At 46.0% G+C, this 22004-nt stretch overlaps 1 protein-coding gene across 1 annotated transcript; it reads left to right on the top strand.

Moving 5' to 3' along the window:
- The first annotated feature begins 5558 nt into the window (after positions 1 to 5558).
- Positions 5559 to 21681, top strand: LOC149348705 (sodium-dependent glucose transporter 1A-like). The gene is made up of 5 exons (XM_089588275.1): positions 5559 to 5803; positions 6889 to 6985; positions 12452 to 12578; positions 17726 to 17884; positions 20496 to 21681. The coding sequence occupies exons 1-5, from the start codon at positions 5730 to 5732 to the stop codon at positions 21512 to 21514; spliced, it is 1476 nt and encodes a 491-aa protein (XP_089444401.1). The 5' UTR covers positions 5559 to 5729; the 3' UTR covers positions 21515 to 21681.
- Positions 21682 to 22004: the final 323 nt, after the last annotated feature.

The following is a 22004-nucleotide window of genomic DNA, read 5'->3' as shown; positions in this document are numbered from 1 at the left end:
ATCTTGTCTTACTTTTACGCCCTTGCTTGACAGCTGGTAGGACAGGCAGTTGCAGCGCTGCCTTTAGCCCGGCCCTGCTCTCACAGGGGCGTTTGACCTTCGGCGCCCTCGTAACCATTCATGTTCCACCGCGAACACAGCGTTCTTTAATGGGTGCAGTCAGCCCTCTCATCCACTTTAGGCTTAGCCTTGTCTTGTTAAAGAGCCTTAACGCAGTTTATTTTGCAAGAAGGCTGAATAAAATGCTTGAGGTTAGCTTTCCGCTTGGTTTCTCTATCCTGCGTGTATATTTCTATTCCGAGATAAGTGATCACCACACCAGAAAAAAATTGTTGATCTTGTTCGGTCAAAACGAAAGCGATCGTCTTGTGGCTTTGAGGTACAATCATCCTGTGCCGCTAGGTGCGCTTCAGTCTCATTACTTAAGGCCTGGAGAGTGGTGCTATATACGGGGTCTCTTAATAAGAGCGCCCACCATTTTATTAAATATATGCCCTCTGCGTCAAAGTTCTTGCTAATTGGACTTCTACTTCACCCAAACGAAGTTTGTTACTAAATTGTGATGCTCGTTAAGAGAACGGAGCGTCAACACCAACCCTATTTCAGTATGATGAGTTAGAAATCGACCCACGTCGAACTTCAAAGAACTTGCAGAGAATTAAAACGAGGTTGTCGATCCAGAAAGCGTAGGGTCCCGATGGTCTAGCTACGTGATGAACAGGTTGGCACAAAACAACTCTGATGATGTGGACTCAAACTCCTAAATCAACAACGTTTAGAAATAAGGGCGGATTTGACAGGGTAAATTATGGAATCTTTTCACTGACATCACGTTTTAGCAGATTTTTTATAATTTAGACCAAATCTCAAGGACATAGTTATGGAGGCGCATTGTGCGAGGCCTGCTACAGAGGAAAGTTAATGTGTAGCAGCAATGGAGGTTCTATGGACAGGGAGCAGCAAAAATGTTTGTATTCCGCACTGTACTGAGGTGTGATCTCTTAAAGCCTCTATTCTAAAAACTTTTCACGCCTTTTGTTTACATCTATGTCCTGTTTCATGCATCTCGCCTCGCTTAGCGACCCACTGAACTTTTGTGATGAGTGTTTTTACCGTTACATATCTTTTATATGTGGTATAAACCTCCCCGGACCTAAAATACTACTGCTCCGATAGCGTTCGGTTCAGACACTTCTATCGAGGTCAAAATAAATACGCCGAACAGGCAGCTGGGGCACTCGGCACTGACTCACGTTTACAATGAGAACGGAACACTTTCATACGGGTTATAAATGGCAGTGCCATGCGTGACTGTTCACAGCACATACAATAAAGAACACGAAATTTATTATTCCAGTAATAATAACTAGGAGAAAGTATATCATCGCGATACACTGTTTGTTATGAACACATTATCAGACCGAAGGACAGATGAAGTTCAGCGTAGTTTTTTTATATGTGTGTTTGAAGGATGTTGATAATAAACTACCCTTTTCTCACCAAACCGTGTTGTTGAGTAACCGAGCTTCGGTGCCCCACTCCTCCATCTGGGCCCCACAGTAACCCCAAATCTTGTGCTACTTGGGTTGTGCTCCTAAACTTCCCCAAATAAGCACTGTATTAAGCATTGGCTCCTAGGGAAGTGCTCTGTGAGTACAATGGGAAATCAAAAGTAGGCAACTCTAATCACATCCAACAATTCTGGACAAAAACATCTTTGAGCGGCATGCCGTTTATGAACGCAATTTTTTCAAATATTATAAGATTTTCTTATATCAGTCAATATATCCGCCAATCACCCCACGGCAGTCGTTGTTCTATTTTTTTTTTTTGTATTAATGGTTTTGCAATCGTCAAAAGTGTTCCCCATTGCATACTGAAAAAACTGCGCGGAGACATAAGGACTAAGCCGAGACAATCACAAGCACGAGCGTTACAACTTCAGTTGTGAGTAGCGCTCGTCCTTGTGTTTGTCTCGGCTTACTCCTCGTGTTTATTTTTCAGTATGCATATCAACCAACCAGCCCAACTTACTGCTCTCCTAAGTATAGTTCCCCTTTGGTTTTTCTATGGCCGTCTTAACTGTTCGATGGGATCCGTGGAAACACTTTAAAAGAAAGGTTCCCCAAGTATCAGAAGAATGGACCATTACCTTCAATATTTCCATAACAGTTTCACAATTTTCTACTATTGAAAAATTGTTGCTCGAGAATGCTGGACGTGATTGTTATGGCTATTCGCTGAAGCAAAAGTGTCGAATTGGTATCACTATTTCGCGGACTTCTTGGCTCAAGGTTTTTAAGATCAGTGTGCTTGATAGACAAAGACGGAGACAGAGAATGAGAGAAACTACGAGTCAGGGAGTGCAACTTCCAACTTTAATGACGGCACATGAAACACACGTGCATTACGATAGCTAAAAAAAAAGCAAGCGATGGGCGCATCAAATTGCGAATAAGCAACTCAGGTAAATGGTAGTGTCTGGTCAAAACATTAAAAGACAGCAACGCTGGCCCCCTGTCAGGCAAACCGCCCTCCTCTATGCAGGAAAATTTTTGAATTTGTGTCATATCGACAAAATAAACTCACGCGATACGTACAACCGACCACTGGATGTGGTGCTCGAATATCCGCTGCGCGACTGTCCATTCTTTCTTCAGCTAATTTTTCCGCTCAGGTTGGTGGTGGGTACTGGCTGGTATTTTCGAAATCTCAAGGTTTTTTATGAACATCACTAATCCTCAATTATTTAGAAAATGATAACACAGAACTCAGCCCTGGCTGCAGTCTTAAATAATAGATAGGAGGAGTAGGAGAAAACGAGTTTTTTTTCGGGTAAGGAACTGAAGTCTCACTTCGAGGTTTTGGAGATCAAAACGTCAGCCGGTTTTTGAAATCATGTGTTGGCTGCTTTTCTATGCCGAACTACTTAGTTACGTTTCGCCGCCGCGGTGGCTCAGTGGCTATGGTGCTCTGCTGCTGACCCAAAAGACGCGGGTTCGATCCCGGCCGCGGCGGCTAGAATTTCTTTGGAGGAGAAATTTTAGAGGCCCGTGTACTGTGCGATGTCAGTGCACGTTAAAGAACCCCAGGTGGTCGAAATTTCCGGAGCCCTCCACTACGGCGTCTCTCATAGCCTTAGTCGCTTTGGGACGTTAAACCCCATAAACCAACCAACCTTAGTTACGTTTCAGAGAATAACCGCTACTATGTTATACCATTGTACAGTTCTACAATGTGAATTAAGAAATCCTGCCTCATGAAGTTTGTTGGGCACCCTCTGATAACCATGTGTGTTTGTGAGTGCGTGAGTGTTGAGCATGCTTGACTTCAGCTTTCACCCTTTCTTTTTCTCTTTTCCTCTCTTTTTCACCTTCTTCTTCTCTTATTTTCTTCTCATCTTTTACCCTCGCCTGGAGTAGCATGCTAGACTAACAACCAGGCAGACCTCTCCTTTGTTCATTAACGTCTCCCGCTCTCTCTCTCTCTCTCTCTCTCTGTCTCATGAGTACAGTAAAAATGCAGCAAAACAGACATAGTACAGCTCCTGTTACTGTTTCGCGATTTAAACCTTACGGATGATGAGTTCAACCGTGTTAAGCAGCTACATCACTTCAATGTCGTATCAATGACTACGCGTATTCTTATTTTTAGTTAAAGTGCTACGAAGGGGTTTTAGGATTTGATGAGCGCAAAGCGAACAAAACTGAAACTTGTAATTAAGGCATGCGAAGTCTTTTTGTGCCAGGACCTGAAATGGTGACGGAATAGGCCAATAAAGCCGCGACGGCGATCAATCATCTCCGCAGTGCACAGCCCCGGGAAGGGGTCGCAGTGATGACGTCATGTACGGCGGTGCATACGTTTCTAACAAAAACACTGTTGCCTGAATCAAGAAAACCACCGCAACCCAAGGCAAGAGCCACGAAGCAATGTTTTGCCGCATCCCACGTAGAACGGCAGCATTTAGATGAAGGCATCGGAAAATTGGAACCTGGGCAACCATCACGTCATCATAAGTTTCTCCACGCTTCTTCGACGCATAAAAGAGCAATTTGGATATTGTTACGGGTTTCATCGGCGATAATGTCCCTATTTTAAAACATTAGTAAAGCAGCGCGAAGGAAGGTTCCCAAAGGCGAAACGAAGAAGGGACCAACTAGCGCAGCATAAAGTTCTATTTGAATACCTATTATAAAAGCTAGCTCAAAAATACTTAACATCCTTTACGTTGAACCTTAATATATTCAAATCTTTAAATCTCGTTAAATTTCCCAAAACCAATTTCAGCCTCCGTTTAAGTCGACAACTGCACGTGCACTACATATCCGCCTGCAAGATGGTAAATCATATTCAAAGATGCGCTTCCTGTTTTCGTTTCAAAACTCTTTTCCTTCACCGTAATTACTGCCAGATATACACGCTGACTAGCCGTCTGCATTTTTTGCCACTGAGGTCTCACACAGTACTTTCTAAAATGTGCTAAGACGGGCCGCGCAGTATGCTGAATAATAATGCTTTCGTTTTCCTGAAAACTCCGCTTTACTTTTTTCGTTTCTTTCGCGTTTAATCGGTCGTCAAACGCTATTTACAGGTGCCTTGAAATTAAAACTGAAACTTGAAAAAGGAAAACGAAAGCAACGCGTTTCCTTAGTCATATGCTTTTTGTTCGCTTTGATTACACTTTGTATTGCAGCGCTTGGCAACATGAGTGCCGCCGCATTTATTTCTGGGCTGTTGTGTGCGCCTATTCGCAACAGTAGAAACCGCAGGTGATCTGCCAACCACCTGCAGCAGATAAAAACGTCTAAAAAAATGTTTTGTTCGCTTTTCGCGGGACTAATCTGTCCACTAGGTGGATGCGTGGTAGGCGCGGAGGCGCGGGCTTTCCGTATTTGTTCGCAATTGGCTAGGCCGGAGAGCAGCCATCTTGAAATGCGCATGAACTGGATGGAAAGGTGGACCCCAAGCAGCACAAGTAATTGGCCCAATATTGATAAATGAAGGTTACACCCTGATCCCATGCAGGACCAGGCTTTGCCAATACACTCCTAATTCCCTTACAAAAAAGTTTTAGACAGTCTATAGATTGTCTATAGACTTCTGTCTATAAAATCTATGGGCTCTCTATAGACAAATCCTAGAGAACAGTCTATAGGCAATACAAGTGCCATAGACAGTCTGTAGACAATCTGTAGATTTATGGCCATACACTTTTAGTAGACTTTTATCTATAGACACTCTATAGACTATGAATAGACAAAAAGCAATATCTACAGGAAGTCAATACAGTCAATAAGAAGTCTATAGACTGTCTATAGACCATTTTTATAAGGGTTGGCCCGATTACCTTTTCTACTGCCCTAGTGAATGGAACTGCCCAACATGTGCGACCTTCCACGTCTGACTTCTAGCTGTCAGTTCCACTTTTTGTTTTACCTTTTTATCGCCGCTCGCGCGCATTTTGTGCCATCGGCGAAATGACAAAAAAAGGGGCCCTTCTGATGCTGCGCGTCACTCGTCGGCAGCGGAATGCCGCGCCTCTTGCGGCCCAGTGGGGCAGCTGGCAGGGGGGTGACGTTTCATCAAGCGCGACCTCGTCACTGCCGACTCTTCGCGCGCAAGTTTATTCCGGGCGTAACTAAAACTCAAACGACGGCCTGCAAACGGCACTTGCGGACGCACGCAGCCTTGCTGCTTCCTAGTGCTAAAATAAAAACAAAGAAACGATGACGAAAAATGGAGGACGCAAGCGCTTCGACGAAGTTCGGTACCACAAGCTGCCCAATCCGGAGAATGGAAAGTGAGTAGGCCGCAGAATTTCTTTTTCTTAACCACAGCTGAACTCCTGGGGACTATGTTATCAGTGAAGGGGCTGTCTTGATTGTGCCAACATTTTACAAAAAGAACATTGCCCTCTCTATTGCCCGTTGAATGTTTTGGTGACAACGCAGAACATGCAGATACAGCTCAAAACTTTCACGATGCCTTGTAGTCTGTGGTAGTTTTTCATGTTAAAAAGCAGAGGACTGATGTAAAGCCTCAATAGCGTAATAGGTATGAACGTGGTCGTTTTCCCTTAAATTGTCCACAGTGAAGTTCTTCAAGATGTTTATTTTGCAAAAAGGTGAAGTGCACAAACGTAGCTATTCCTTGCTTCTACAGAGCACATTTTCACTTGTATCAGAGAGCAAGTGACCTTCAAAACAGGAAGAGTTTACTGTTCTTCGTCGGCTCTCGCGAAACCGTTCACCTCCATAATTAATTGTGTTCTACTTACTGAGCATGACATATTGGGAGACGGAAATCTAGTTTTCGTCCTGCAGTGCACGAGTCACGAAAGCTTTTCGCTGGCTATTAGGCCTCAATACCGGCCAGAACTCATGCGAGAAATTGCGCCCATTACTACAAGCACACTGAATAAATAGCATCGACAAACACGGGCTACAGTCTGTTTTTTGCGCGTAGCCGTCTTCTATTTATTTAAATATAAATCACTAACGTCACATTACGACAATGCTCGTCTCGCAAAGCTTCCTTTTGGCGCATTAATATACATCCAAGGACTTAACCAGCTTCCCCAGCTTAGGATGACCCTTCCAAAACGCGCGTAATTGCAAATCTCGTCAAACTGAATAGAAGCGCGAGAATCTTGCATGAATGGTGCAGAATTTAAACATGCATGTGCCGCTTGTGCCAACACCAACACTTCAGCGGGGTACCCGCCGAGGGCATCCTCCCTAGAGATATCAATTGAGGCGGTTTTCTGCTGCGATCCCTCTGCGTGCCAAGTAAAAACATCGAGCACTGGAGTTGCTATCTTTAGCCACTCCAAGACATACATTGCTCATCACGGGGGTAATCACAGTAATCATTTTTGTTCGGCAGGAGCAACAGGACCCAGGAGAAGACGTTCTCTCCTCGCTTAAAGCGATGGCTCAATTTGGGTCGAACTTTCAATGTGAGCCTCGGCAACTTAGGAATGGTAAGTACGGTACATCTGCTCTTGTGCAAAGTTACTTTTATTGGGGCGCGTAAGCTGCGTGCGTATTTCGTGGTGCTACAGAGTACGGAAACAATAGATATTTTCCAAAGTAAACCTTCCCTGCAGAATTGCGCAATGCTGGGCCAGTTAATTCACAACTAGAAAAATTAAGACCACACACAAAGAACATTACTTGTGCCCTTTGTGTAAGCGTTCAGCTCTTCGCATACAGGTGGACCTAGAAAAACATCGTTTGTTCAAAGCTCATTTTCCCTTTACTCAGCACAGCTTTTAGTCGAGATCTGTGACCAGCTTGTAGCGCTCCATAAAGAATTACAGTGCCCAGCCATTCATTACCTTAACTTAAGAGCGGATCGAGAACGCCCTCCCGTACCCATCGTTAAATTACATAATTTCCCTCCGCTATTCTGGCCGTACCCTTTCAGGTATCCCACCTGCCGCAGTTCGACCATTGATCCCGAGGTCACGGGTTCAATCCCGGCAGCGGTGGCAGTATTTAGATTGCGACGACATCAAAAAATGCCGCTCTCTTGTACTCTTCAGCAAACGTTAAAGAACCCCTGGGAGTCTAAATTAATACAGGGTCCGACAATGTGGCGTCCGTCACAACGTATACGTGTCGCTTCAGGATGTGAAACACCCTAATCCACAATTCATTCGGGGACCCATTTCTGACTACGCCGCATACAATGAATCATTTTCTTTGCGAGTACTTTAGAGGAATAGTTCCGTTCATTTTTCTAGAGAAACTTACGGAAGTGGAAGGTAATGTGCATCTTCCGGTATGCAACATCTTTATACAATGTGATATTTTTGACTTTGGTCTTCAAAAATTGGAAGCAATCCGCAGCTGCAGGCTTTTTGCGAAGTTGTGAGCCAAGGTTTATGGCCTCTACAGTATTTACGATCCAGATTCGTCGCAGAATGTTAGGCACTCAAAGCCAGTGTGAAATGCGATCCGAAGAAAGAAAACAGAAGAGCTGCGTTTTAATCGATCAAAGCCAGGGTGAAATGCAGTCCGATGAAAAAAGAAGAGCTGCCTTTTACCCGTTTGGTACATCGAAGCGCTAGTTAAATACACACTAACACCTATAGCACGCACACGACTAAAAGGTTTACCAGGTGCACTTAAATCTCCTTACGTGTGGAAAGGAGAAAGCTGTGCGCGGTCCTCTAAAATACAGAAAATACATTCCAGTTACTGCCGCTCCCATCCTCCGGCTCTCCTCACTGAATGTAACAAAAGGTGGTAAACAAGGCGCCTAGAAGCAAATGTGCCAGTAAGAATCCCAAAATAAAGTTGTTGTTCTACTCGGCTGTATTGCAACAGTCACTCAGCAAGAGGCGTGCACCGTAGCTAATTTGGGGAGAATGCAAGTACGGAAAGGAAACAAGTAAGTAAGAAAGGAGATTGGATTGGGGAACAAACAAGGACTTACTAATTACTTGAAACCAAGTAGAAGAAACGGGCTTGTGCAGGTGTTGTAATGCGAAGGCAATGTAACCGATGGTCCCTTAAAGGGATACTGAAGCAAAATCTCAAAATTGAACAAAAACGCTGAAAAGAGATTCTCGGAATGTGATTACACCAAAATATAGTCGTCACTTCGCATATTTTTCAGCGGATGGTCTTATGTACGATGTTTTATGAGCGCGCGCCAAGCCCTCCCGGCCGGCACGAGGTGAAGAGCGTGACGTCATGACACCCTCGTCTGACAGGCAACCGGTCTCGCCACTCGAAGCGCGATGTCGCACTGCAGTTTGGGCAGACCAAGCGATAAGGCTCCCAACCTCCGACACTGCCGACGCAAAGCTGGCAAATCCCGCGAGAAGCGGTGGCAGTCGTGCTCCTGCGGGAACAGTGGGCGCGAGGGTGTTATGACGTCTAGTCGCAGCTTCCACAGGCGGCCGCCAGGTGCAACAACACGGCAATAAATCGCGAAAAAAAACGTGCTATCCGCCTTTCTTTGCTAAAATTCTTGCCGCATTTATCAAGTTTAGCAGTAAAGCTCTTGTTTACATGTAAAAGAGCAGCTCCAAAAGTTTGGTTCAGTATCCCTTTAAGGTAGCGGATGGGTTTTTAAGAGCAGGCAAGCGTAGCGGCAGGCGGCAGTGAGTTAGGTGGACAGGTGAGATCAGGAAGTCAGAGGGGATAACGCAACCACAGCTGGCGCAGGTCTGGGTTAATTAAAAGTCAGACGGATGCCCTTCTCTCCGGTAGTGGACGACGCTGCGCTGATGGGGATGAATGAGGGGGCATGGCGAGACAGAAACGAGACGCAAGAACGTCATTCTTTTCCCTAACGCTGTGTGCCTTTCACTGTGCTTGACTTCATTTGATGTATGATCAAAAATCCTCTAAACCCCGCCTAACCTTCGCTCCAGAAAACAACGAGCAAAGTGAGTAGACCAGTACACATCGCTTGACATTTGCTCTTGTTACTTTCTACCTAAGCATGAAAGATAATTGAAAATGCCAGGACGTCACCGTTGCGACTCGTGGATTTTTTTGTCCCGAAGGACTGAGTCGCTGTATTGTCGACTTGTCTGCCAAATCAGAGTCCAGTTGAGGCGTGCATTACGTCAAACACAGGAAATATAGGCGCCCCGTACCATATATTTGCACGCATATAATTACATGTGACGCTCTCGGTGAACCAAAAAAAAAATATACAGTTTAGCCTATTTACAACGCCCGCAGTTATAATGAACGCTCACTTATTACTAACGACGGTGATGCTACCATCAAAATATATATCAGGGCAATGCATTGCATACAACGAACGAGATATAACGAAGCAGTGGGGCCGCACAGCTCGGTTACAGCGAACGAGGAGGCGCTGTTAACTCGTCCCTGGAGTCGAAAACTGCAGCTTCTTGCAGGAGCGGAGAGTGACCAGCGCCTCCGAGATTCCGTGATGCCTCTTGCCCCCTTTTTTAAGGAAAGAATGCGGACAACCAGAAGGCGAACAAATAATACGGGATGTTCGGAATGCCGACGAAGCTTTTTGCCAGGTGCGGCCGTCAATAACGCATATACCTTAAAAGGCAGCGCCTAGCGCTGGTGACGACTGCAGTAAGCTTCGCGTTAGCGTAAAATTACCGTCGTTACCGTCCCTACCAAAAACGGCAGCGACCAGTGGCGACTGCGTGCCATCGGGAAGACTCGCAAGGCGCAGTTCTTTGGAAGCTACATTCTCATGTGCTACAGGTACGACACAAGGGCCTGCGTGAATTTTTTAAGGAGAAAGCCTTTACTTGCTCATACTGTCGTCCTTTAACGAAGCCTGTAACATGTGTATAACTCGGGAACTAAAAAAGATAGAAGAAAACCAATGGTTGCTGCAGATATAGGAGAAAACAGTGGACCTAGAAGCCAAGTTTGATGATTGCAGGTTAATTAATTAATTATAGGCAAAAATGCCGAAATTGCGCCAAAATACCGCAAACATCGATATAGCCACGGGAACGGTGTCACGTCACATCCACTGGAAGACGTCACGGCATAATGAAAATTGTCACAGAATGGACGAAAAAACGTCGGATTTGTGTAAAATTAGATGGATAAATGTGTAAATAAGCATAATTAACACTCCAGATCCCCGAAAGATATACAATTTGGGTATCGATACAGCCACGGGAACGGTGTGACGTCACATCCACCGGAAGTAGTCAGACATAGGGTCTTCGGCTTTCGCCTCTCAACATTTTAGTTGCCAAAGTGTCCTCGCAATTTTTTAGCGGAGTGTGCCACTAGGCCTAAATTTAGAGGGAAAATGTTGATGAGAGGCGACTTGTTCGCCGAGTGGCTCCAGAAAAATGCCAACACCTTGTCGCTGCTCGACAAGTGTGTGGAGCACGGAGTGCTGTCTTCTCTGACTGCTGCGATCACGCTGATTGCGGTGACCTAACGCGACCAGCCAGAGCTTCCACTTGATGTCGGCATAATTACGTGCTGCAGTTATGCCATCGGCGCCGCGTCAACAGTGCACACGGATAGCAAATGATTGACCAGGTGCGGGCGTCCTAGTTTGGTTTAACTCTGTTCCCCGCCGTGGATTAAGTTCGCGTGGATGGAACTGACTCAGAGTGCATCAATATTTTTTTGCGTAAGGCATAGTGGATCCTGTCGACAACGACGTTATCAGAAGAATGTAGATTTGACATCGCGTTGTCAATGCGCAGATATCCCGACCTAATGTCGCCAGAGACGACTTCGTTGGTGCAGATGATGACGCCTACATCGAAGAGCCATACACTGGCGAAAATATTAGGGCGCGAAGTACGAACACTCCCCCATCTCCTGGAATCTGATGAAGATGACGACGAGGTGGTCGTACTAATAACAGCAGCCATAGACTTATACCGCACCCAGATTAGTTATACCGCATCTCTTAAGCAGCTTGTGGGTAGCAACTCTATCTGCCAGAGACATGTGACTGCTCTGGAGAGCTTCGAAAACGCCGTAATAGGGTTTAGTTTGAGTTAACAGACGTGCATAACGTGCTTCCACTGTCTTACTGCATTTTTGGCTGTAACATCAGTTCACTTACTACGAACCTCGAATACAACGAAATTATGCCTCGAATACAAGGAATCTATGCGACCGACAGGTTCTTTATAATTGGGCTCGACTGTAGTGTGCCTGAGATCTGCCACCGTTTGCACAAGTCTCAGAAGTAGTCTGCCTGTAGCCTAATGCAATACAAGAACAAAGCGGCCAATGGGCTTCAAAGGAAACTCTCCAGCCAATAGAGTCGCCGTATTTCTATGGCGTAACATTCATTCGCCTTGCATCTGGCAGCCTCTTCAATGCCACGATAGCTACAGCAAGGCGGCTGGCCGTGACGTTGTGACATTAGGTGGATGCCATTGGTTGGACGACGTCGTCTGAGGGGCACCTGCCGCTTCCTTCTTCAGTTGTGTCCGACTGTAAATATTTCATGAAACCGGCCAGAAAGAAAAAGCATTCCTTCAGGTATGACCTCCCTTTCTTGATGCATTGGAACGGGGTGTTTTACTCGCCTATTTCGTTTTAATGGCTTAACACTGTATGCCCCAACACAAAGAAAAGGTGGCGTCTGGCGTTGTATTGAGTACACCACCAACCACATGCCATGGTTTGCAGGCAGCAAAGTGGGAAAAAAATGAAGTTCTCTCTCCACTTGTACTGTAAAGGAGAGAGGGAGAGGTCGGAGGGTGGCTGCTACTTGAAGAACCTCAAAGCTAAATGATTAAGAACTCGCCAAAATAATATTGACAGCGGACATGCAGACGTCAGTCGCCCCTGTCCTCTGGATGCGTTCACAAGTGTCTGGTGTGATCTATCTATATGTAATGAAACATCAGCTGAAGATACAAAGCTTAAGAGAAGCAATTAAAAGCAAGTATAAGATCACATGATAATAATTAAGCAACCGGCATATTTTTGTCTCGTACATACAGGGACTAATCACAGCCCTTGCCGGCGTGACTCTGCTAGACCTCGGTGAAATCTACGGCACCAGCATATCCGTCACCTCGCACCTCATTACAACGAGAAGCATAGGAGGTCTCCTCGGCTCTCTGCTGGGTATAAAATTTTTGTTTCTTTGTAATTATAGTTCCTGCTTCTGCCTGGCGTAGCATGGTGTCTTGTTGATTGAGTGAAGCATCAAATATACGTTGACCAGTGTACCACCACGGAGTGCCACTGTGAATCTTCATTTCCAGGAGCTGTTAATGGGCCAACCGTGAAAATGAAATTTATTTTACCGAGTTATAAATACTAGATGCATTGGTTTAGGCTTAGTATAACTACCTAAACATGTCTTTCACAACGCCAATCTTCGCTTGTATCGCCAAAGTCTGGTAACGCAAACCGCAGATTTTGGCGGTGTCATCCCAAACGAAGTATACACCGCTAATTTCAACAGCATTTGTTAATAAGGAAATAATTACTGACTCGGATCCACCCAAGCGTAGCCATACTGCTACAGGAAATCGATGCAGCTTTCGCAGAAACTTCAAGAAAAAATGCATCCTCTTCTTTTGTAGCCGGATCGCAGCGCTTGGAGCGATTCTGATGAGTAACTAAAGCACTGCCGCAAATTTACTCCGCCCTTGAAAAATCCCCTAAACACATAGGACCTTCATCAGTTGTTAATAGAGGATTAGAATGAATAGGGTGACCCCATCGGTAAGGTTGATGTGGAATAGCGGAGCGTTTGTTGTCATGTGCAGGATGCCTAATTCACATGAATCATTGGCTCACATACCCAGAAGCTCTGTACAAAGTTGTACAGCGTTGTCCTGTGTACTTCTCCTCCTTGTGAATGCGTCCTTTTCGCTGGTTTTCTACATACCATGCACCACCTGGCCCAACAAGCTACGCTTCTTCAATACTCTGTACAAAAGCATTTTTAACTGGAATGAGCTTAATAAAGACATATTTTCAAATATTGTGAGATTTCACTGTGAAAATCAATACATCAGCAGACCTGAAATCGGCACGCTTGCATTTTTTGTTATTATTCTTTTTGCTATCGTCAAAAGCGACCCCCATTTATCCTCTGCGGCAGTCTTAACTACTCGATACGAGCCAAGGAAAAAATTTAAAAAGATTGTGATACGCACCGAAAGTATGGTAGAGATATGGAGAGGAAAGAAAATGGTTCAACTTAAGCGAGAGCTACGTTAAGAGACAGTTAAGAGACAACTTAAGTGACAGCAAAGTGGTTGTTTGGGCTTGTCGGTCAGACATGATATAAAATTGAAGCGCACAACGAGACAAGGACGGCGAAAGCCATATGCGGCAAGACATATGTGGGACAAAGTGGGAGATGTGTCAACGACCGGCTCCGTGAACATCATAGATATGTAAGGGAAAAGTGCGGAGGGTTCTTGGACGCGCACTGTAGAAACTGTGAGTCAAGCGATGATCCCAGTGAAGCAACCAGTTCCGGCCAGAGCGCAGAACCGTGTGTGAAATCGAGCTGCGTGCCTTTATACAAAGAATGCACCATTGTCACCAGAAGTACCTGCCAACGAACACGTGAAACTATCGAGGCAGATATAATAATAGTTTAGGAGAAAACTGTGTGTCCAAGCCGTCCATCGCTTTATCCCGCAAGGAATTACAGTACTTGCGAACTATGGAAAGAAAATTGATAGGTGTAACGTTAAGAGATCGGAAGTGGGTGGAGTGGGTCAGGAAACAAGCGCGGGTTAATGACACACTAGTCAGGTCCAGAGGAAGAAATGGGCTTGGGCAGGGCATGTAATGCGAAGGCAAGATAACCGCTGGTCCTTAAGGGTAACGGCCGCCGCGGTGGCTCAGTGGTTATGGTGCTCGGCTGCTGACCCGAAAGACGCGGGTTCGATCCCGGCCGCGGCGGTTGAATTTCTTTGGAGGAGAAATTCTAGAGGCCCGTGTACTGTGCGATGTCAGTGCACGTTAAAGAACCCCAGGTGGTCGAAATTTCCGGAGCACTCCACTACGGCGTCTCTCAAAGCCTTAGTCGCTTTGGGACGTTAAACCCCATAAACCAAACCTAAGGATGAAAGCACGAGCTGATGGGCGAGTTGGTTGTACATGATATGATTGAAACAGCGCAAGGCCGAAGGCCAAAAAAAGAGAGAGCAGAGGAAAGGAGGAAATGGACAACACAGCGCTGAACTAGCAACTGACATTTATTTGGCACGCTGCGCGTATAAATACATTCAGGCACCAAAATAGAGAACAACGCATAGAGAAATTCATGCACCAGGATCCCTGCAAGCAAACACAAACTAAGAAGTGCGATTCAGGAAGCGAAGTTCTTTTTGTGATAAAGACACTGATGCAGCACTTACACATGTATCACCATACTTCTTGATATTCGAAGCCTCGATAATTTCCCGGCAAAGCTGGTCTTTGTTCCTAGCAACAACTCGGCAAAAATTAAACTGTGGGGTGCAATCACATTCACGGCAATGCATGCTAAGGTTACGAGACTCTTTGTTATCTACATTGTTGCGGTGCTGCCTGAGCCTATCATTTAAGCACTGTCCAGACTGGCCAATATAAAACCTATTACAAGTGAGAGGAATGGAATACACGACATTTTTTTGACACTTCACAAATTTGCATTCATGGTTTTTGGGGCAATCGGGGGAAGTTTTCCCTGGGTTGTTGACACGCGTACACAAGCTAGATAACTTAACGGGGGCCGAAAAAACAACATCCACTCCGACTCTTTTACCAACACTTTTCAAATTATGTGAAATCTTGTGGATATAGGGAATGGCTGCTACTCGCTTACTTGCTACTCGTTCTGAACGTTAAACAAGTAAGCGAGTAGCAGCCATTCCCTATATCCACAAGATTTCACATAATTTGAAAAGTGTTGGTAAAAGAGTCGGAGTGGATGTTGTTTTTTCGGCCCCCGTTAAGTTATCTAGCTTGTGTACGCGTGTCAACAACCCAGGGAAAACTTCCCCCGATTGCCCCAAAAACCATGAATGCAAATTTGTGAAGTGTCAAAAAAATGTCGTGTATTCCATTCCTCTCACTTGTAATAGGTTTTATATTGGCCAGTCTGGACAGTGCTTAAATGATAGGCTCAGGCAGCACCGCAACAATGTAGATAACAAAGAGTCTCGTAACCTTAGCATGCATTGCCGTGAATGTGATTGCACCCCACAGTTTAATTTTTGCCGAGTTGTTGCTAGGAACAAAGACCAGCTTTGCCGGGAAATTATCGAGGCTTCGAATATCAAGAAGTATGGTGATACATGTGTAAGTGCTGCATCAGTGTCTTTATCACAAAAAGAACTTCGCTTCCTGAATCGCACTTCTTAGTTTGTGTTTGCTTGCAGGGATCCTGGTGCATGAATTTCTCTATGCGTTGTTCTCTATTTTGGTGCCTGAATGTATTTATACGCGCAGCGTGCCAAATAAATGTCAGTTGCTAGTTCAGCGCTGTGTTGTCCATTTCCTCCTTTTCTCTGCTCTCTCTTTTTTTGGCCTTCGGCCTTGCGCTGTTTCAATCATATCAAACCTAAGGGTAACGGACTGGATTCCGAGAGAAGGCAAGCGTAGCAGGGGACGGCAGAAAGTTAGGTGAGCGGATTAGATTAAGAAGTATGAGGGGATACGGTGGCCGCAACTGACACAGGACAGTATTAATTGGAGAGACGTGGGAAAGGCCTCTTTCCTGCAGCGGGCGTAGTGAGCTGATGATAATGATGATCTTGCAATGTTCCAATATTCGAAATTTTTGTCCCAGAATGCGGGACTCGATAACGACGCCAGCCTAAAACCGGCTGGAACAGACGCCGCCATGTTGCCTGAGCATATCCGGCGTTCGGGGCCGCCTAACGCCGGATAGGGCCGGGCAACATGACACCGGTTGAAGCGGGGCAGCTTGCTGTCGCAAACAAGCTCCGTTTATCGCTGGAATTTCGCTGTTGCCGCTTTAGTGCCTCGCGCGACTGCTGTGGGTGAATTGCGCGAGAACCTTTTTTTTTCTCCCCATATGTCCGCAACGCTAAATTCTAACGATAAGAAATAATAAAAATTTCAAGATTGGTTCTGGGTTTAGGCTGCTGCTAGGCTTAGAGAGTAAGCGCTGTTTGCTGGCCATGCGGATACGATGTTAGTAAACGTGGGATGTTGTAACAGGCTAATTTTGCTTACTAAAAACAAGGTCACAAACTATCGAATTTCACCTAATACGCTGTTGCTATTTATTACTTGTTTTTGCTTGTGATCACAAAAATATACAAAACTAAATTTCCGATATGCATAACAAAGTTTTTCGCTTTGAAACCTAAATAACGCTGTGAGCGTGCATCATAATCTAGAAGCGGCGGGCCCCCGTTCTGAAGCTCTCAGGAGTACACATCGCAAAAACACCTTACGTGGCACAAATATAGGACCCCTAAGCGTAGTTACCTTAGACCAAAACTCTCTATTAGAAAGTTCTCGAAAAGGAACCACGTTTAGGGGCCCCGAAAATGAGGGGAGCGAAAAAGATTATCGGCCTGTAAAGGACCTTTCTACGGTATCCAGCAATACCGAGATCAGTGCACTTATAATGTAAAAAAAGGGGGGAGTTTTAAAAACCTAAAAACAATGTTTATTGCAGCTCGAGGCCATTCCAAAGTAAAACATCGCGCCATAACTGTCGCCTTGCGGTCGCTTCACCCAACTTGTTAGCAGGAATGATTACTGCGACCTAGGCACACCCCGTCTATGCGGTCCGCCCATCTCGTATTTGTTTCCGGGCATTCCTGTGGCAGCGGGCGGACTCAAGGCCACGTTAAATTTTTGTGTGTGTGTGTGTGTGTGTGTGTGTGTGTGTGTGTGTGTGTGTGTGTGTGTGTGTGTGTGTGTGTGCGTGCGTGCGTGCGTGCGTGCGTGTGTGTGTGTGTGTGTGTGTGCGTGCGTGCGTGCGTGCGTGCGTGCGTGCGTGCGTGCGTGTGTGTGTGTGTGTGTGCGTGTGCGTGTGCGTGTGCGTGCGTGTGTGTGTGTGTGTGTGTGTGTGTGTGTGTGTGTGTGTGTGTGTGTGTGTGTGTGTGTGTGTGTGTGTGTGTGTGTGTGTGTGTGTGTGTGTGTGTGTGTGTGTGTGTGTGTGTGTGTGTGTGTGTGTGTCAGACGAGCCTTCTTTTCATGGCAGTAGCAACGAATCCATAATGTATCCGTAGCAAAGTTATGACTTAGTGGTTTTCTTCTCCGCAAACCCAACGTCATTGCAGGAGGGAAGCTGTACGACACATACAACACACAGCTGACGTCCATCCTGATGATGCTGGTGACATCAATCACCGTTCTCATGGTTCCACTGAGCGGAACCCTGGTCCTCGCTCACGTCGTGGTCTTCTTCCTGGGGCTCAGCCTTGGCGCATTCGGCACAGGTGGGCATCCTAAACAGGCCGCATCCTGCGAACCTGCCATACATAGTCGCACTAACATCCTGCTATCACTCTGCGCGCGCATCACGAATCAGGGAGACACACACATGCATCGAGTAAAGGCAGTCAGACACGAGGTCGATCTTGCGCTGCATATACCCCCCGCACCAAAGCACACTGCTCTCTGAACAGCTCTTTACAGGCCAAATATACCCATGAGAAGAAAAGATTACATGAAACCAAAAACTTTCCATTGCAAGCAAAAACCTTGAGGCACTTTCGTTCTACTTGATTAGAAAGTCACCTTGCGTGTCTTGTGGTGTATCACGTCGTGAAATAAGAGCACTGATGTATGTTAATGAGTGTGTATAGTTAGAGAGAGGTACAAATTAAGAAAGAAACTAGCAAATAACCATTAACGCTTCCGCGTTATACACTTAAGACTGAGATTAAGTGTCAACCTACATCTTTCCTTGTGAGGCTGCTAATGGGATCGCATCAAGAAACTAAGGGGATAACTTCGTCACGAAGCACACGCGGAAAACTTCGCTGTTGCATCCGCCCAGCACTCCCATGCATTCACACTCACCTCCACTCACTCAAGCTCATGTCCACTCAAACTCGCATCTACTCGCTTACACTCACACACGTGACTGAAAGTGAGCCGCAGTGAGTGGGCTCTCGACTGAGTGCGGCGACCTATGCCAGGAACAGACTCATGGCCAGGGGGTCCACACTAGTACGACCTCGGATGAGGTGGTGTCGTAGGCCTCTTTGGTAGCTTCGATATGCAGGTCACGAGTCTGTGATGACTACTATATGTTGTTAATCGCAAGGCTGGAGACAATGGTTAGCGCTGCGATTGCTTCCTCTGCTTCCAAGGAGGTGTCGGTTGGGATGGAAGCTGTCGCGACCGTAACTAACGCGTTCTTTTTCAGTTAGGCTGACGCTGATATTTGCGGTCGCGGTAGTGAGCTGCGTCCGTGTGCCGGACTTGTGATCACTTTCTGTAGATACGGCCCAGTACCCTGGCTCCTGCTTGCCTCCATCCAGTACGGCAGTCGGGATACGTGCTTCTAGGACGGAATGGGTGCGATTTGTAGGTGGTCCTTGTGAACTTGTGAGAGTGCCCTCAAGGCATTGCTGTAACCTATGAACAGATGATAAACGAGGCGTTGCAGCAAGCGACGCCCGGTGATCAGGTGCTTAATTTGGCTGGCAAAGTGGAATTGTATTAGTTCCTGACCATGTAACGGAGTCTTAGGGCCAGGAGCTTTTCGGTACTGTATGGTATTAGGGCACGTACCGGCTTACAGGCTTTGTGAATAAGTATGTCGTCCTGGTCCAGCTCTCTAGACTAGGGGACTTGATATATTATAGAGGATGTGATACGGTTGATGACTAGTGCCTGAACCGGCCACATGGTGTCAGCCTCCTTGAGTCCCTGATGTCTGTTGGACAATCTTGTAATCATCCGTACTATCTGTGCTGTGGTTTGATCGAGAAGGTGTGAGGTGCGGATAACGCTGCCATGTTGCTGTATGTGGAAGCCGACTGCGTAGGTGTGGTGCCATAGGATTTAGAGTGTTACACAAGTTCAGCGGGGCATCAGATGCCTGTACAGAGTGCCTTTGTATTTTGTGGCACGATAAAAAGACCTCTGGCTTCGCTGAGGAACAGCTGAGCTCCCCTCTGCGCGCGTACTTGCGGAGAGTATAAGTTGCAGTTATAAGTTGCAGTTGCAGTTGTAGGGCATCTTACGTGGCACATTCTGAGCCTCCAGTGGGCCAGTTGGGGAACATTCAAAGACGCAGAATGTACTGCGCTCTCTGAGGTTGTTGTTTTCGTACTAAACATGTATACAGCTGAGTCGTTGATGCCTTGACAAGGGATTATGAACAGTGCAGTTGAAATTAATTGCTTATTTTGCCTAAACAATGCTCGCCAGAGTTTGCTTCCGGAGTGGAATTTTTATTTCACCTTGCGTTTTCCCTGTGGCTGTTTGTTTGCCACCTCAGAATTCTTGCTCGCACTGAATCAGATAGTTCAGAGGTGCTTTCTAATAATAGCTTTTAAGCACGTAACTAATCATAGTAACACTCTACACCCTTTTTGACTCCTGTAAAAGTTCTTAATCTCAGTACGCGCGTTCGCATGAGATGCCAGTGTTATCGCATCCACGGTAATTAAATATATATTAAATGGCTTGAACATGACGCTCCCATCGCGCTAAAAATTGAAGGAAATAATTATGACTGTAAGCGAATTTATCACCAATTAATCCTTGCTCGAGTTTTTTATATGTACTGTTTTAAAGGTGTCAGTGCGCCTTCAATACATTAGTAATGTATTATGGTGGAAATGACGCTGTACGAAAAGCCTGCTCAACATCCATGCTTTGTAATCGATTCCAGTTATGCTTCGATGCCACAAACCGTTTCCTTATTTTGCTGTGCATATCTGAGGGCAAGCCTGTGCGCATGGTCTACATAATACATTATTCGCTAACGCTTAGTTTTATCGCTGAATGTCAATGCACCAGTGTCAGTAAGATCTTGAGCATAATGCATTGTTGCGGAGACAGTAATTAATATCCTGCGCAACTTTCACGCAGGCGCCAATGTCTGGATTATCAACATGTGGCCTGAGGACAGCAGTCCTGCGCTGCACATCTTTCACTTCGCCTTCGCCGCTGGATCCCTCGTAGCTCCTTTGATAGCCAAGCCGTTCCTCTCGACCATCACAAGTGGCGACGCGCTGTCTTTAAACCATGGACCTTTACACCCGGCGTCGAATGAGTCTCACCACAATGCTTCACATCCCGAGGTGAAGTTCTACGAAGCGGAATTGGGTACAAGCCGCGTGTATTACGCATTTGGAATCGTCAGTGCCTTCTATCTTTTCATCGTAGTCTCAATGGCCATTCTGTACTGTCTCGACAACGCTGACTTCAGGCAGTCAGCGAACAAAGTAAAGGAGGAACACTGCGGCAGTGAAAAAGAAAACCTCAAAGACGTCCGCTTCAGCCGCATCTCCCTTGCCCTGCTGAGCGTTTACGAGTGCGTCTATGTGGCCTTGGAGTGTACGACGTCACAAATGCTGACGGCGTTCGCGGTTAAAAGCCACCTCCACTTCTCCAAGGTGGAGGCCTCTCAGGTGGCTGCCGTGTATTTCTCCTTCTTCGCCGCAAGTAGACTAGTTGCCGCCGTGGTCGCCATGAAAGTGTCTTCTTTCTACACGCTGGTGTTCACCCATGTCATCCTCGTTGCCACGGCTGCACTGATGGTAGTGTGGGGTTCCAGCGCTGCCCTGGCACTCTGGGTAGGCAGCGCGATTACGGGTTTTGGTCAGGGACCCGTCAAAGCAGCCGTTGTTGCATGGACGGCTGATTACATCAGCATAAGCAATAAGATGATGTCGGTGGTCGTGGTAACGGGCAGCATCGGTAACCTGGCCCCTGCACTTCTTGTTGGCCAGTTTATCGACGAAAATCCAGATTTTTTCCTCTACGTTTGTCTCGGAGCCGTTTTGATTTCCGTGGTTATCTTTGTCGCCATGCATCTCTACATGAGGAAACGAGGTTCAAAACATGGAGACAAGGAAGGGTGCATCGCTTCCACGGAGGAAAGTTAAATAGTACGCAGTCACTTGTCACCTCTGACAGAACCTGGGTATCGAATGGAACTGGCTTCAGTTACAGTGTAAGCACGAGCTCCACTAAAAGAACAATACCTCTTTAGTAGCCCATTGTACACTCATCAATATTGTTCTTTTATGCCTCGAATAAACATGAATCGACTTCCAAATACTTTTTGAAATCTCTGAATTCTCACCCGTTTCACAGAAACCTGGACTGTGGTATTTTAAACACGGTAATCAAGATGCTTGTATTGAACAGCACTGAAATTAAACTCTGAAAGGCACGCTGAGCTGACGAAGCTCTAAGTCTTATTATACCACTTAGGATAGCAACAGTTCACTATTAAGGAAAGCGACGTAGGTGCGTAGATATCGTTTTTTGTATATGAAGGGGAACGCCCAACCTCAGAATAGAAGTTCTTGACGTTTCGGCTCTCGCACGGGAGCCTTGTTGACAGTGAGAATAGATGCAAAAAAGCTGGCT

Source organism: Amblyomma mixtum, chromosome 4, assembly GCF_055824585.1.
Source record: "Amblyomma mixtum isolate Tamu chromosome 4, ASM5582458v1, whole genome shotgun sequence".
In the NCBI taxonomy this organism is placed as follows: domain Eukaryota; kingdom Metazoa; phylum Arthropoda; class Arachnida; order Ixodida; family Ixodidae; genus Amblyomma; species Amblyomma mixtum.
This window is presented reverse-complemented; position numbering and strand designations above follow the sequence as displayed.